The sequence below is a fragment of the Paralichthys olivaceus genome, chromosome 2, assembly GCF_024713975.1.
Source record: "Paralichthys olivaceus isolate ysfri-2021 chromosome 2, ASM2471397v2, whole genome shotgun sequence".
NCBI classification, from domain to species: domain Eukaryota; kingdom Metazoa; phylum Chordata; class Actinopteri; order Pleuronectiformes; family Paralichthyidae; genus Paralichthys; species Paralichthys olivaceus.
The window spans coordinates 24,903,689-24,918,555 of record NC_091094.1 but is presented as its reverse complement, the minus strand read 5'-3'; the positions used below and the strand labels follow the sequence as shown (position 1 = coordinate 24,918,555).

Here is a 14,867-nt window from a genome sequence, read left to right as displayed (position 1 = left end):
AAGTAAAAAAACTAATAAAGACCGAAAATAAGAAACAATATGCAAGCACAAACAGAGCACCAATGACTCTCATGTTCTCTGCAGCAGATATACCTCCCAAAACTCCACAGTGAAAATTCCTGCTGATGACCAATGACCACCTGTTGTTTGAGTAATGTGCACTAAAACATGTCAACAGTAAATCTGTTTAACAAACTGTTCAGTCTTCATTTAATTCCATCTTCAGTAAATTATCTTAACAAACCAACAACCATGGAGCCATTCTTACCAGGATGCTGTTGCCATGGGTACGCACAGTAGCTCCAAACCACTGATGGGACTTGAACTCAACCTGAGTGTTCACATCATTAACATAAAAATATCGATCACCTGAAAGAACATAGAGGAAAAAAACAAGTTGTAAAAGCACTTTAATAACCGTAAACAGTACAGTCACTTTTTTATTTGCGCTCTTTTTATTCCTCTGGGACTCAGAAGAAACTTTAGTGATGTCAGGAGCAGTTACATTAACGAAGTTGAAGATCCCCCTGTCATCTGTGTTTGATTCTTGTGCTGTCCGGGCTTCATTTGAGAGCGTTCCCCACATGTTGTTGGCTTTTTACATGGATATTTTATGGCCTTGTTCCCGGGGCCTGCAGTCTTAATTCATCCTCCATGCCATGGCAGACATCAAAAAGCTCAGAGGGACTTGGACCTTGTTGTTACTGTAACCCAAACGGCTGTACCTCATTGTCAAGCTCTGTTTTAAGAAGAGGCCCTGTGTGTGTGTGTGTGTGTGTGTGTGTGTGTGTGTGTGTGTGTGTGTGTGTGTCTGTGTGTGTGTGTATGCTTGCCTGCATTTGCAATTTCAGCAGCATTTCTCCTCCATGATATTTTTTTGCTATTAACAACATGATGTTAAAAGTTCATTTAACATAAATAAGACACATACTCAGTCATATTTTAGCTTTGAATTCTATTCCTGGTCCAAAGAAATTAACTCTTGAGCCAGGTAGGTGAGCCAGGTTGCATTTAAGTCCTGTGAAAAACTGTAAAAACAATTTTCTGACTTGGAAAAAAACTGTTCACATCCAAATCCAAGTGTTATATAAGTTTGTGATGTTTGTTGCCTGTCCTAATTTCTTCTTCAGGTGGGACTTTTGTTACCTTTCAATTTCAATTTCAGTGTTTTCTGTTTTTTAGTAGCTATTTTCCTGTAGTGTCTGCATACAGGTCATACTCTTATGCATCATCCACATTCATGGTTGTTGTTATATTAAATGTATATAAGTTGTATGTTTTGTTGCACTTTGCTCAGTAAGAAATAACACTTTGTTCAGCTCTATACTTTCTATGAGGATGGATGACTTGAAACTTGACTTCCTTTTTTCTGTACTAAAACATGCTATTGTGATAAAACATGCTTGTCACATGTGTTGTATTTGTTTAAATATGTGCCTGCTGTCAGAGCAGCAGAGTGGTGACATTAAACTCTGCTGGCTGCAGCTCAGTGCCCACGTGTGGTTAACGGAGTCTGGCCTGTGGAAATGCAAGACATATTTATGTATGCGAACGTAGTGCGTATCACCTTTCAGACACAGTTTGTGTTTGTAAACATTTTGAACATGTGTATTTATGCAGGCAGGGTTTACACAGTCACGGCTCTCAGTCTGGGTTTAACCGTCACTCGATATCAGTGTGTGACCACGTACGATAACTTTCGACCCTGTGATCCTCAAACGCTGGTCCTTATCGCTTCCTGGATTTGTGATGTAGGTGATTATATTCTTGGCATTGCCGGGGGCAGCCCCAGCTCCTCTGGGGTCCTTGTCCACATAATGACTCTGCCCTAATTACAGGGCGCTAAAACATTGGGCCTGAGTCCAGCAGGAAATCAAAGCACTGTTAGAACACTGCAAACACGGCCCATGTCCCAAGATGGAGACCTCACGGAGGGCTGGAGCGGAGGAAAGCCTCAGCCACCATTACAATACAGGAGAGACATCAAAGGCTGGTCACAGTCAAAGCAGAGAGGCGTTGGGTTATGGGCTGTGCGATGGCAGGGGGCTGCACTTCTGACCTCAGGGTCAAGCACTGAGGTGCTTAACTCGAGATGCTACCTACAACTTCTCTCAGCCACTTTTATGGCTGGTTAGAGACAGCTGAAAGTTTACCACACAGTCTCGTCTAAACTGTTTAACAGTGTTGTTGGGCAAAGGGACATTTTTATATCCTGGAACAATGTGAGTTAGTAACTGCTGCTGTGATTACGATGTAGGGAAAATTGCCTCCTTTGGATTTTGAATATAGAGCTGGTTCTTTAGCAGATCACATTTTTATCGAGTGAGAGTGGATAGAGTTCAGCTATCAATTTAGATTTAACAAGACACCCTACCTTGCTTGTCAAAGTTGATAATGCTGCAGTTAGTTTGGCTCCAGGGGCACGAGTACACAGCTCCTCCTTCAGTGACGTTGGGCTGGCTGGTGTTGGCTTTTGGAGCACCGATCAAAATACTGGTACTAGCCAGGGGAAAAGACACAAATATCTTGTAGATCATAATGACGTTATTATACTACATACACATTATTTGCTGGGGCAAGGTTAAAATATATCTATGGTTAACAATGCAAGTTCAGATATTGAGCAAAGGCTCTACTACATCAGGATGAGGTCTAACTCAGGATTGCAGTGCTTTATTGTCTGTTAATGATGAGTTAAATAACCAGTTTAGCCAGAGGAGCATTATATAAAAGCCAAAAATACTGTGTACTTTCTACATGATGCTGAGTACAGAAATGTTATTCAGTATCAAAGCCATAATGTCAACTTCCTTATATGAAGCAGCCATTTATCTGTGCAATATTGAGTCTCAGTCATCTCTGCTACCACATATTTTATATCCAGCTATGTCTGTACAACATATTCTCATTTAATTCTTATTCTGCCACTGTAATTTATATTTTTTTAAAGTATTTATCTTATTTTTACTTTTATTATGTATGTCTGTCTTTATCACTTCCTCTTTAATACTTACATAACTACCTTTTATTGTGCTAATGTAGCTTCCCTGAAAAAGTCTTTCACCTTTACAACATCTTGAATCTTGAATATTGAATCAATTTGTTTTGCCACATATTAAATGAAGTCACTCGTACACATTTTTAACAGTTTTTTGGCTTTGTGTTTGGTCTCATGGACCAGCTCCTGGGTGAAATATCTGACTTCTTAACCACTAAATGTTCCACTATGTTCACCAGCTAGCCACCAAGCATGCCCGTCTGCTGTTAAGTGCTGAGCAGGTGGTGAACAGTCATTTTTTAAAGAGCTTGTTTGCTGAAAACAACAGCCTGCTGCTGGAAACAATGCTGATGTAAGTCGTGAGAGACAACCACAGCAGTAAACGTGCAGACAGTAAAACCAAAACAATGATCTGAAGGACACTAAAAACTTAGTAGAGCTGAGGGGGGTTGTAGAGTTTGAGTTTCAGTTATTTCATTCATTGTTAATGTAAAAATATTCACTTAATATTGACAAGAGCAGCTTTTGAAGTTAAGTTTCTACTTTTCTACGCTTCTTTGTTGAAACTACTACAACAGCCTCCATGAGACTTGAATTGTAGTGACATGACGGAAAGCAATTATTGTAGCTCTTTATAGCTTGATGAATGACAATCATCCTTTTTTCAAATGCTCATTTGGTGATGGTTCGAGTCTTTGTTTAGGTTACACGGTCATAGAGACATGGTATGTGGTAATTTCAGTGTTCTTACAATTAGAAGAGGCTGTTTCATGGGAAATGTAGCTCTGCAGCTGCTCTAAGTCCAAACCCATGAAAACATTTGTATCATAGCTGCCTTGTTAAGATACCTATCTGCTTATTAGACAGGGAGGTGGTTTTAAACATTTCAGTTTGAGAAGAAATATATTATTAGGAGTGAGAATGATCTGGAGATCCTTCTGCATATTTTAACTAAACTAGTGCAGTGGCTGTTTTAAACCTGCCTGTTTGGAATGGACTGTTCTTTTGTCCCCTACGTTAAGGACAGAGCTACTTCAGAATATACTTTCACTTTTCATTTGTTTATGAGCTGGGAGTTGTGTGCAGAGCTTTTTATAAACAGTCTATAGTGCAGAGTGAAGTTAGAAAACTTTGTGTTCATCCTACCTGGTTTATATGCAATGATGATTTTACAGTCAATGTTTTTCATAACATAAAACTAAATTTGCTGTATTACTGTTCATGTACGTGGCTAATGTGTAAGTTCAAATGATTTATTTAACTGCAGTACATTTTTTATACATTGCATGTCGGCTATTTCAGAAGTCTGGTACAACAATGTTCTCAACCTAGGTCCTAACTTTTCAAAATAAAAGCTCTGTTATTCAGCTCAAGTTTGAAGGTTGACAACAATAAAACAGACAGACGTTTGAGATATTAGTAGGTTGGCTGGATAAAAGTCTGGAGATGAATGACAAGAATTGTTTTTGTGAATGTAAATGCGACTATCATGAAAACATACAGTTCATGTGCATGTGTGTATAAACAGTGGTTATCAACCAGCTACAGTCTCAGGATTTCAGACAGCTCTGCTAAAAAGAGCCTGGGCCAGAGAAAATGGCATAACTATAGACACTGGTGACTGATGACATTAGCAGAGATCACACAGACTCCCTCACCATCCCCCAAAAGTCTGGATTGCAAAGGAGGAATATTTACATGGCTGGATAAGCTTTCCTTATAAACCGCTCACTCCACAGCCCCCTCAGCCGCCCAGAGCGCGGGCTTTCAGTGGCTTTCTCTTTCAAAGGTACACCACTTTGAACCGCCCACCACCCCCTGTGATCTCTGCACATGTGGAGCTGAAATGTTAACCTTGAGTCAATTAAAGGCACTCGTCATGAGAGCTAAACATCCAAAAACAGCCTCCTCGACAATGTGATTGCATCAGCGGGATGACGGATGCTTCTGTTCAGACCTGACATCAGGATTCCTTTCCTTTAACTCACAGTCAGCACGAACATCTGCACGCAGGTGGGGGGTGGCTTTTAGACACGACTGGGTCAAAGATACAACCTGTAATTTTTACCTAAGGATTTATGAGCTCCACCTAATTACACACATTTATACAGTATATATGGCAGGTTATTCTTACTCAGGTCTTACTAAGTCTTGCTCAGTTGAACTCAAATCACTTCTTATTCACTTGCTTATGTTTTAAGACTTTTAAGACAGAAAATGAAGACGGAACAATTGCTTTGGTTGAACTCGTTGAACTTAAAAGGTGTGACTCAAATAAGATGCTGATTTTAAGGGGGCACAAGCCAGAAGAGTTCAGCTAAGTAAAATTATATAATCTTGCATCACAGTCACAAGAAATGAAATATATGTCCATATACAAACCAGCGTAGCTTCTCTATCCCAGCTAATCATGTTCAGGCCACTCGAGATGTTATCTGACTTATTACAATAAACAGGATATGACGATCATGTGAGCCAGATCCCATGAATATTTGCTTTAATAGGTTAACATATAAATACACTCATTACACTCACACATGTGTGGGTGGCCCAGAATTATCAAACAAAATACAAAATTATTAGGAGTTTTCTTTCCTTTCATCTCAGCAATCATGAGCATGAGTGAATCAGAGAGTGGAAGGTACAAACAACTACAATCATTTCTGGAGTATTTACTCAAATGTGCAATGTTGGTTTAACCTACACTAAAGCTGCATTTGCTATTTGCTCTCCTGTAACGTGGAGCTCACAGGCAGGTTGGTAAACATTCATGAGGTTCACTGGCATCGATCACAGGATTTCAATAGCCATGGCCCATTTCTATAGTGGCTACTTATTCTAAACAGGGTGTGAGTTTGGTGTGTTTACAATGGGGAATTGACAAAATCATGGACAACCAAACAACAATTAGCAGCTCTATGAGGCTGCATATAAGCTAAATGGTCACAACATGCTCAAAATTGTAGAATGTGTATAAGTATGGAAGACGCCTCCTCCAAAAGCGAAGCCAAATGTTTTCTACAATTCAGTCTGGAAACAATGAAGATTTTAACAACAATCCATTCAAGTATTGTAAAGACATTTCTTTTCAAATAAAAATACAAACCTTGTGGTGGTGCTACACAAAAGGTTAGCAAATAATCTTCTGGTAACTATGAATATCAATAGAGAATTTCACAGTCATCACTCAAACCTTTGACATTTCAGGGTGGACTGTACAGTACTGTTGTTCCACAATGTAATGCACAAATAGAGAAAAATATAATGAAGTGCATTTAGTGGTAAACCTCATAAAATCCTACATAAAAAATATTTTGTTCTCTTTGTTTAAGTTATATTGGCAGCAGCATTATTCTGATGTGGCAGTATGATTGATAATGGTGCATGTATTGTATAATTGTGCAAAACAGTAAAGTATGTTTTTCTTAACCCTCACAGATGTATACTATCACAATTAGAATAGAATACATACTGTATGCATTTATTGTATAGTACAGAGGTGGGACACAGTACAAGGATTACAGCTCATGGGTTTCCAAACCCACATTCGGTCAAAGTCCTAGATAGTACATAGCACAAGTAATTATAGTAAAAATAAGCATAATGTGCCCCCCAACAAAAATCACTGAGTCCCATATTTCAGCCCAGTAAATGTGCTGAAACGTTCCAAACCTCACTCACTCATTGGTGTTTTTGCTCAGCTGTAATTATCTCAAGGTTGTTTAAAATGATCTGAATCAGCTTTGGAAAACCCCTCATCAGTGATAACATAAAAGTCTCCCAATCCAAAATGTCTCTCATTATTACCTGAATACTTGCACTGAACTAACAGGAAACATACTTCAACAAATGTTTATGTGTTCACCATAGTCTCATTCTCCTGATATGAAGGAGGCCCCAGCTTGAACATGCTCGATCGAACTGCTTATGTGCTTAGATGGTGCAAACAGAGATGGCGTGGTGAGCAACAGCAGCGACTCTTAACAAGGCGCCCTACAACCAAACAGTCCAGTAATTGTCAGAATGCATGACAACCAGCAAAAACAATCCCATCGGCAGAGAGAAAACATCTCCCTCATCCAGGAAAGCATCCTTCTCCCGGCTGCATTGTTTACCCACCACATGACAAGAACCACTGGGTTCATATGGAGATGTTCAGCAATAATTGCAAGCTGTCAAAATACATGAGTTTGGTCAGAAACACAGAGTGGTATTGTTCAGTGTCAGCAAAACTATTCGAGGCAAATTGGGCTAAAGTCTGTACAAACTGGTGTAGATGAACATCTCAGTAATTACTCTACAACATGTCATCTCACTGCCAGAGGCTTAGTTAGGCAAACTTACAGGATCTTAACCAATTTCCTCACAGGAAAATATACAAATTCATTAAACCAACATTGCTTTAACTCTGTGAGCCCTCCAGGACATTAGTGAGGGAGAGCTGAGGCCCAGAGAGCTGATAAGGTGTAACTGGGATTTATATGGCAAAACATTTATATAGCAGTGGTGCACTTATCAAACAATGTCTGCCACCAGCTGCACCGATAAGCTGGAGATTCCAGCCATCATCGACTCAGAGCTTTCAGGTGATGTCAAACATCCTCCAGAGATTCTGGGCTTGCAAGCAGCACAGCTGTGAACAGCTGGCTGTGAGGACGAGCCAGAAATGTATTTGACTGTTTCAACACAAGTATATTACACTGAGCGTGATAAGTCAGGAGGTATCTGGTCACCATTGTCTTAGAGTGACGGAAAAAAAGGAGTTCGACACCATGGAAGAGAAATACTGAGTAATAAGTTATAAATAATATATCATAAACAAATCTGAAAGCAGCTGTTTTCAGGGATACATCTAAATTGTCTCATTCTTTAACTTTACAACAGTGCTGTATTATTGCATTGATGTACATTACTGTAATATCTAAAGGATGCTGAGTCTGTCTGACTTCAATCCTATTTCTCTCATCTCTAAAGACAGGCTAAGTGTTTATGCATTGTTTTGTATGGAAACATAAAATACTGCATTATAACTGGCAATCTAAGAAAAATCACTTAACCATTAACAACCTCCTTGCTGGAGAGTGAAAAATCGAATCCCAATCCTGATATATCGACTTCACACCTCATTGGTACCCAGGCTACTCTGGATAGTGAATATGTGTGTGTTCCAGACTCGAGCCCAGAGTATAGAGTTTTCTCCGTGAGGTAAAACAGGTTCAGTACACACTGGCACTGTAATGTCTGATCTTTGACTTGATCTCACTCAGCAGTTCCTCCTCTGTAAACAACACACCAGCAGGGAATCTACCATCTACTGTCCTTTTAGTCTGTACTCACATAAACACATACAGATTAGCATATTTCTGCTGCAGGTTAACCCCCCCCCCCCCCCTCTGAATCACACACACTCATACAAACACAGAGAGAGAGAGAGGGAGACTTGCATGTCTGTTTCCAATCATACTTCAGATGGAATCCAGTGTGTGTGTGTGTGTGTGTGTGTGTGTGTATGCATGTGTGAATGAACCATAAATTCATATTATGACAAGATCATATGAATAACTCTGATGACAAGATCACTTTAAACGTAATACTGCCATCATAAAATGTTAATAGGATATCAACAGTCGTCATCCAATACACATAAACACTTAAAACTTGAATTATTTGCTAAAGTATTTCTGCAGAAGACTCTTTAGAAACACACACTCTTTATATGCAATATACAGTGTAGTGTGAGTATTATGTTATATGGATACCACAATAGAGGAAAGGAATACAGGGGACATGAGGCATAAAGAGCTTATGAGAGTGCAAAGATATTACCACTACCACAGAAGAGGTCAGTCCCTGTTCAATCCATTCAATCCCACTGTGATAGGAAGTCAGTGTTGATCTGAGGACAAGCTGTGTGGTGACAGATGGAGACTGTACCTGGACGAGTCCCCGAAAAACTCCACTGAATAGCCGAAGTAGCTGCGCGGTGGTCCGGTGAAGACGACGCGCGTGTCGGTGTCCAGGTTAAACGCTGCGCACAGCTGCGCCAGGAGAGCCGCCGCCGCCGCCGCTACGAGCAGCGCGGCGCAGGGACAACTTTTCCCCCATGCCCGGGAAGCTGAAGGTCCAGCAGCGGTGCACATCTCTTCTCTTGCGCGTCTCTTCTCTCATCGAAAAGCCGCAGCGCAAAACACATCATCCGTTTTCGGAAGAAAAGCAAATAGGCACAGCTTGCTAAGGAATCATGAATGAGAGTCCTGGATGTGTCCGCTTCAGCTCCAACAGGCTGCTGGTCCACAGTGAGTGAGAGAGGTGAGGAGAAGCAGAAGGGAGTCAGGGAGAGAAAGAAGGGGGTGTCGTTACAACTTCACTTTGGGGTGGGGCTTTCAATATTGCCAGTGATATTGTTGTAATGCTGTTGTTACTGTTAACATCTTTTCTCAGACTGATGCTGGAGACTGAAGGATAACATGGAGTATCACAAAAACCTAAAGGGATAGTTCACTGAAAAATGAAAAATCACTCATTATCTACTCACCACTATGTGTTTGAGTCCACAAAACACTTTAGGAGTCAACAGTGTTGCATCCAAATCGATACAATTGAACAAACTGTGGATCAATTCTTCAAAGTATCATTTCCACCATGTTTAATGTTTGCTGTCATCAACACATGAATGTGGCTCCAGAGGAGGACATCAGCACATTTAGGCTAAAAAGAAGATGTAAATATGGTGCCGTTTCAAGTCGAATTTGAATGTTGGGACTTACTGACACTTAGATGACACCACAGGAGCAGTATGTTCTTGTTTATTGTGTTGGATTCAGCTGCAACGCTGTTTCCCTGAAACTCCAAAAGTGTTTTGTGAACTGAAACACTTCACCCACCCCTCCATTGGCATAGTGGTGAGTAGATAATGGGTGAACTATCCCTTTAATGCATTAATTATATCACCATGTTATGTAATATCTTATAACACAATGAGGGAAAACCATTCATGCAGCTTGTTGTTGTTCTATTCTGTTTCCATTGGACCTTGTTGATGGCAGCAGGAAAAGCTGCTCAGGGGTAATTAATAGGGCTCCTTTCAAAAAACTTCCTCTCAGCACCTTGGGGACACAAATGTCACCCTCCCCTAAAATTGCTATTAAACACTATATTAGTATTATGTTTTTAACCAACAGCATTTCTTAAATACTAAATATTCATTCACTTTTTTAAACCTTTGATTTAGTTTTTGGGTAAAATCGTTTATAAAGAGAAAGTTCTATATACTAAATGAAAATGAGATTTCTTTTGGAGAGTTAACACAACCAGTCATATGTTACTGATTAGAAACAACATTGGATTTTATGCATTGTTATTTTTTGTGTAGTGTCACACTGGAACTCTCTACTACTGAACTCAGACACTCAAAGTCTCTAGCTTCTTTTAGATCTCTTCTTAAAACTTCTGTCTTTGTGAAGGCTTCTGGTAATGTTTGATACAATTTTTATTTATACAGTTTTCATTAATTTGGTTTTTTATTCCCTCTGTTAGTAACATTGTTAAAGAGTGCTATATCAATAAATTGTATTAGTAGTAGTAGTAGTATTAATGATGGCTGCCTGGTGCAATGAATAGATCAGCATTGTATTCAGCATTGTATTCTATCAACCTAAGTGTCATGAGGTTTAAATTAAAGCAGCAATCTGTAACCATTTATTGAAATAATCATTCCAGAGATGAACAAGTTCAGTCTGTTGTGTGCAGCAACAGACAGTTGCATGAGGAGGAGGAGTTGGTACTTTTAACACATTGAAAAAGACCTTCAATCTTGTGAAAGTCACATTCTGACACAAAGTTTGGAACTGAGACGAGACTTGGGACTTGAAATGGGACCAGGAGTTCCCAGGCAAGACTTCAGACTTACAACGTGTTTCATTTTATGGTCCATGTCAAATAATTGTGATTGAGCCAGCAGCAGTGCAATGATCTGTTACTTTTGATACTGTGAATAACAGACATTAACAGCATTTACACTGTAAAATATTTTAAGACAAGTTCCCCTGCTTTAGACATTGGCCTTAACTGGACTAAATATGGATATCTTATTATGACTCAATTATTCTAATGCAAATATAAGACACTTAAATTCACCAGATTTAAGAAAAGATGAGAGTTACATATACACAGCTTGAGTTGTCATTAAGATATGGTGCAGTTGCCCTGAAGTGCAAATCAAAACAAAAAAAAATCACAAAACACAACAGCAAATAAGGAAACACTCAACAACAAATCACAAAAGCATCAACTTCTAATAGCTATGATCAAGGCTCCTCACTGATTAGACAGATGCATGTCCGTCTTATTAACAAGGAACAAGAACATTCTTTGTGGTTTGTGTTTTCACATTCGCCCTCATGTTTTGTTGTTGTGTTTTGATCTTCAAGGCCACCGTAGATATGGCTCCAACCCTTTGTTTGAAGTCCCTAGACTTTCAGGCAGAGGACATCATGTTCATGTGTTCTGACGTGGTCTGAAAATGAAAACCAGACATGTGAAGTTGACTTAACTTCAATTCCTTAATGATGTTTACTGTGCAATTAAGTGTTTTAAATTTCCAGACTGGAGTAGACAGAATAAGGGATTTGTTTAACCCATAAACAGAGCATGGTGATGAATGTAATGATTCGTAGTATTAGAAATTCAGATTACTGCTGACAAATCCACTGAACTGTGGGTATCCTGATAGAAACCACCTGGGTGCAAATGAAGTGTTGTCTTGACAGCTCAAAGTAGCTCAGGTCTGCACATCTTCTCTGGATGCTTGCCATTGAACAGAGTTGTTGTTTTGCTCGAACATACTCTTGCAAGTCACGACAGAATTCAATGTGACTAAACTTGGAAAACCCACAGTCATCCATCTTCAGCTCTGTCTCTCATCACTCTGCTGGAAGTAGACCTGCTGTCATGGCAAACTGACAGGCAGACATGCATACAGTACGTGATTATTTGGAGGTCTCCTCATGCGTGTGTGTGTGTGTGTAGCCTGTAGGAAAAGAGGGTCTCAAATCTGAAGAAGTGTGAGTCACGATGTGTTACCAGCCAAAGGCAACAGAAGTTGGACAAAGAAAGTTTTCACTCTGTAAAAGCACAATCAAAGCACAGAGGAAGCATGCTGTGCCACATGGAGGCGGATAACACAACAGTTTTCTGCCCTCATAAAGAAACAAATGCCAGCTGATGGTATAATGTGCTGGATGTTACTTCATCCTGGAGTTTGTCTCATGTAGAGAAAGTTGTTTCCAGCCCTACAGCTCACTGTTAAATCTAACCAATTCAACTCTTAAATGAGTTCCAAACAAGACGCACTTTATGTTCCCTAAGTCCAGCCAATAAAAGCTTCAGGTTATAGATGGTTAAACTAAGTTATTTTGAGTCCTGCTTGTTAAACTAAGACCTGAAGCAGCTCAGGGGACAACGTTAGCATGTGTTGTTTCTTGTTCAATGGAGATCAAGCAATCCATGACCTTTATTGACCTCTGTTGGCATGAAGTACGAACTGCAACACGGCATTGCATACTACATACTTTTACGAACTTATAAAAGTATGAAGTACAGATCAGTTTTTACAGTGGTCCCCCTCACTCATGTACAACAAAGTCACATTTTTATCACATACATGGAATGGAAGTTAACTAACTACAGCAGATTCAGAAAAATCAGGAGACTAGTTATTTCAGTAATGTTATATCATGCTACAAACTATCACAGCTTTGTTATTATTTTCTGAGCCTTGACAATGTTATCATTTGTATCTATCTTTGCACAGGATGCCATGTGGTAAAACATTACAACAACAAACCACACCTTTTCTATCTTGTTCAAATGCTTATGGGAAATCTGTAAGTTGGTTTCTAAACAGCGGTTGTAAATTCAAATTAACTTGCTGCTAGAAAGCTAAACAGTCTGCATGCAAGATAAAGAAGCTGTGGTTACAATTGGTCAACAACTTGGTATCACTTAATGCTATTTGAAATTGCACTAATCAATCATTTTAAATGAACAGTGGTTTGAGTGACAAAGTGCATCTCATGGTTACAAACCCACAGAGGATGAGCACCTGACCCTGCAGACTGTTTCAGCATTTGTTCATTGTTTTAGTTTTATGGCCCAACTGTTTGGATTTGCTCTCTCTGCTCTAATCAACCCTGTTTCCAGCAGCAGCAGGGAGAGATGTTCAGTAAAGTTTTGGTTAACCGGTTAACTGTATGTTAACTGAGCACAAAGGGCAGAAATGAAGGACCAGCTAACTTGAGGAGCATTCAGCAGACACTAGTGTACTTTCTCTTTGGAGCTGGAGGAGACCAAAACAGAGTTAAGCAGAGGGTTAATATTAGATTTACACTCATCAGGTAGCCAATAACAACTCCACATGAATGCTAATATTTACCTTTGTATAAATATGCACTTGTATAAATATGCAAGTGGTTGCTGATGTGTTCCTTGCACCAAATCAAGCATCAGATTTTTATTTTATTAGGATTTGGGGTTTAAAATTGAAAATGGATCCTCACCTCAGAGGAAGCTTCATCTTATGATTTTAGGAATGGCACCTGTAACCTCACAGAGGGTCAAACAGTGGAGCGGTCCTGTGTTGGTTTTCCACTTTTACTTCAGTGTGAACATTGGCCCACAAACCAAAAGCTGTTATCACATTAGACTTGAAACCCTGGAGAAAGTCAATGGTAAATTGTCTCATACTTCAGTGTGGACTTTTAACCTTACTTTGAAAGAGAAGAAAAGGAGAGAAAGTGAACGGAGAAAGTGAACACGGGTTGACCTTTACTGATTTGGCTCAAGCCTGTGGAAAAGGAGCACTCATTCCAGTGAGTGTGCTGAAACTGCAAAAGCTCAAAGTCCTCCTGTGCTAATTGCATCTGCAGGCTAATTGAAAAAGCCTGAGGAAAGAATTATGCTGTAACACCTATTTCAGTTTTCTTTTTTTTGTTATATGTGGATGGTTGTAAAGTTTAAATGCCTTCATTTTCCACTGGTCAACTTGCCAGCCATGTGGGGGGATTTTATTTAAGCCCTTTCACAGCCAAACCTACACCCAACCCCCACATTTACCCATACACTCACACTTGCATGCACACACATTTTGTCAGAGTAAGGGTGATAAGAGACATAACACACACCTACTAGAAGTGTCTGCATGTTGTCTTGAGCACCAAAATATGGAGGAGAGAGCACTCTTCTCCACAAACACACAGACACATGCACATGCACAAACACACATACACACACATGCACCAAGCCACCTACACACACAGGAAGCTGCTGAAAGACCACAATTAAAACAGCAACCTGGCTGCAAATGTGGGAGTTTTAGGGGAAGTTTTGTTGAGTATTTGCTCAAGTCAAAGTTTAGGTATTTATAAAGCCGACATGACTCACCTCAGGAGGATCAGATATCTTGTGTTCTGACCTGACATGACTTATAGCAGAATATGTAATCTGACTAAAAGGACACAAGGCCAAAGTGCCTCTCGAGAAGATTTAAAGTTGACTTGAATTAAATCAAACACTTTAGAGGGATTCTCAAGTAAATCATCTTGAATAATTTCACTAGACTCTCACTTTGCAGCTGATCTACCAACATAGTTCTAAACACTGGTGAATGAATGGTACAGTTGGCTTTTTCCTTTGCTTCTCTAGTTAGATGGTTCTTAGGTTTTCTTATATTAACAAAAAGTGTAAAGTGAAAGATGAAATTTGTAGTGACAGACTGTGGAGTGTGCTGGAGTCTGCTCACTGGTGATCGAGGGATGAAGCCGCAGTAGCAAGGTCCCGACGATACACAACCAATTGTGTGTCATTGCAGCTG

General features: G+C 39.7%; 1 protein-coding gene across 2 annotated transcripts in view; it reads right to left on the bottom strand.

Moving 5' to 3' along the window:
* LOC109628853 (integrin alpha-5-like) overlaps window positions 1-14,663 on the bottom strand; it is a 44,429-nt gene extending 29,766 nt beyond the window's left edge. For both annotated transcript variants that reach the window (XM_069513112.1, XM_020086274.2), the window contains exons 1-3: window positions 8,933-14,663; window positions 2,375-2,499; window positions 269-369 (exon numbers count right to left, since the gene is read on the bottom strand). In XM_069513112.1, coding sequence (XP_069369213.1) covers window positions 269-369; window positions 2,375-2,499; window positions 8,933-9,138 — 432 coding nt within the window. In that variant the 5' untranslated portion in view covers window positions 9,139-14,663. The remainder of the gene's footprint in view (window positions 1-268; window positions 370-2,374; window positions 2,500-8,932) is intronic.
* Between the last annotated feature and the right edge of the window lie 204 nt (window positions 14,664-14,867).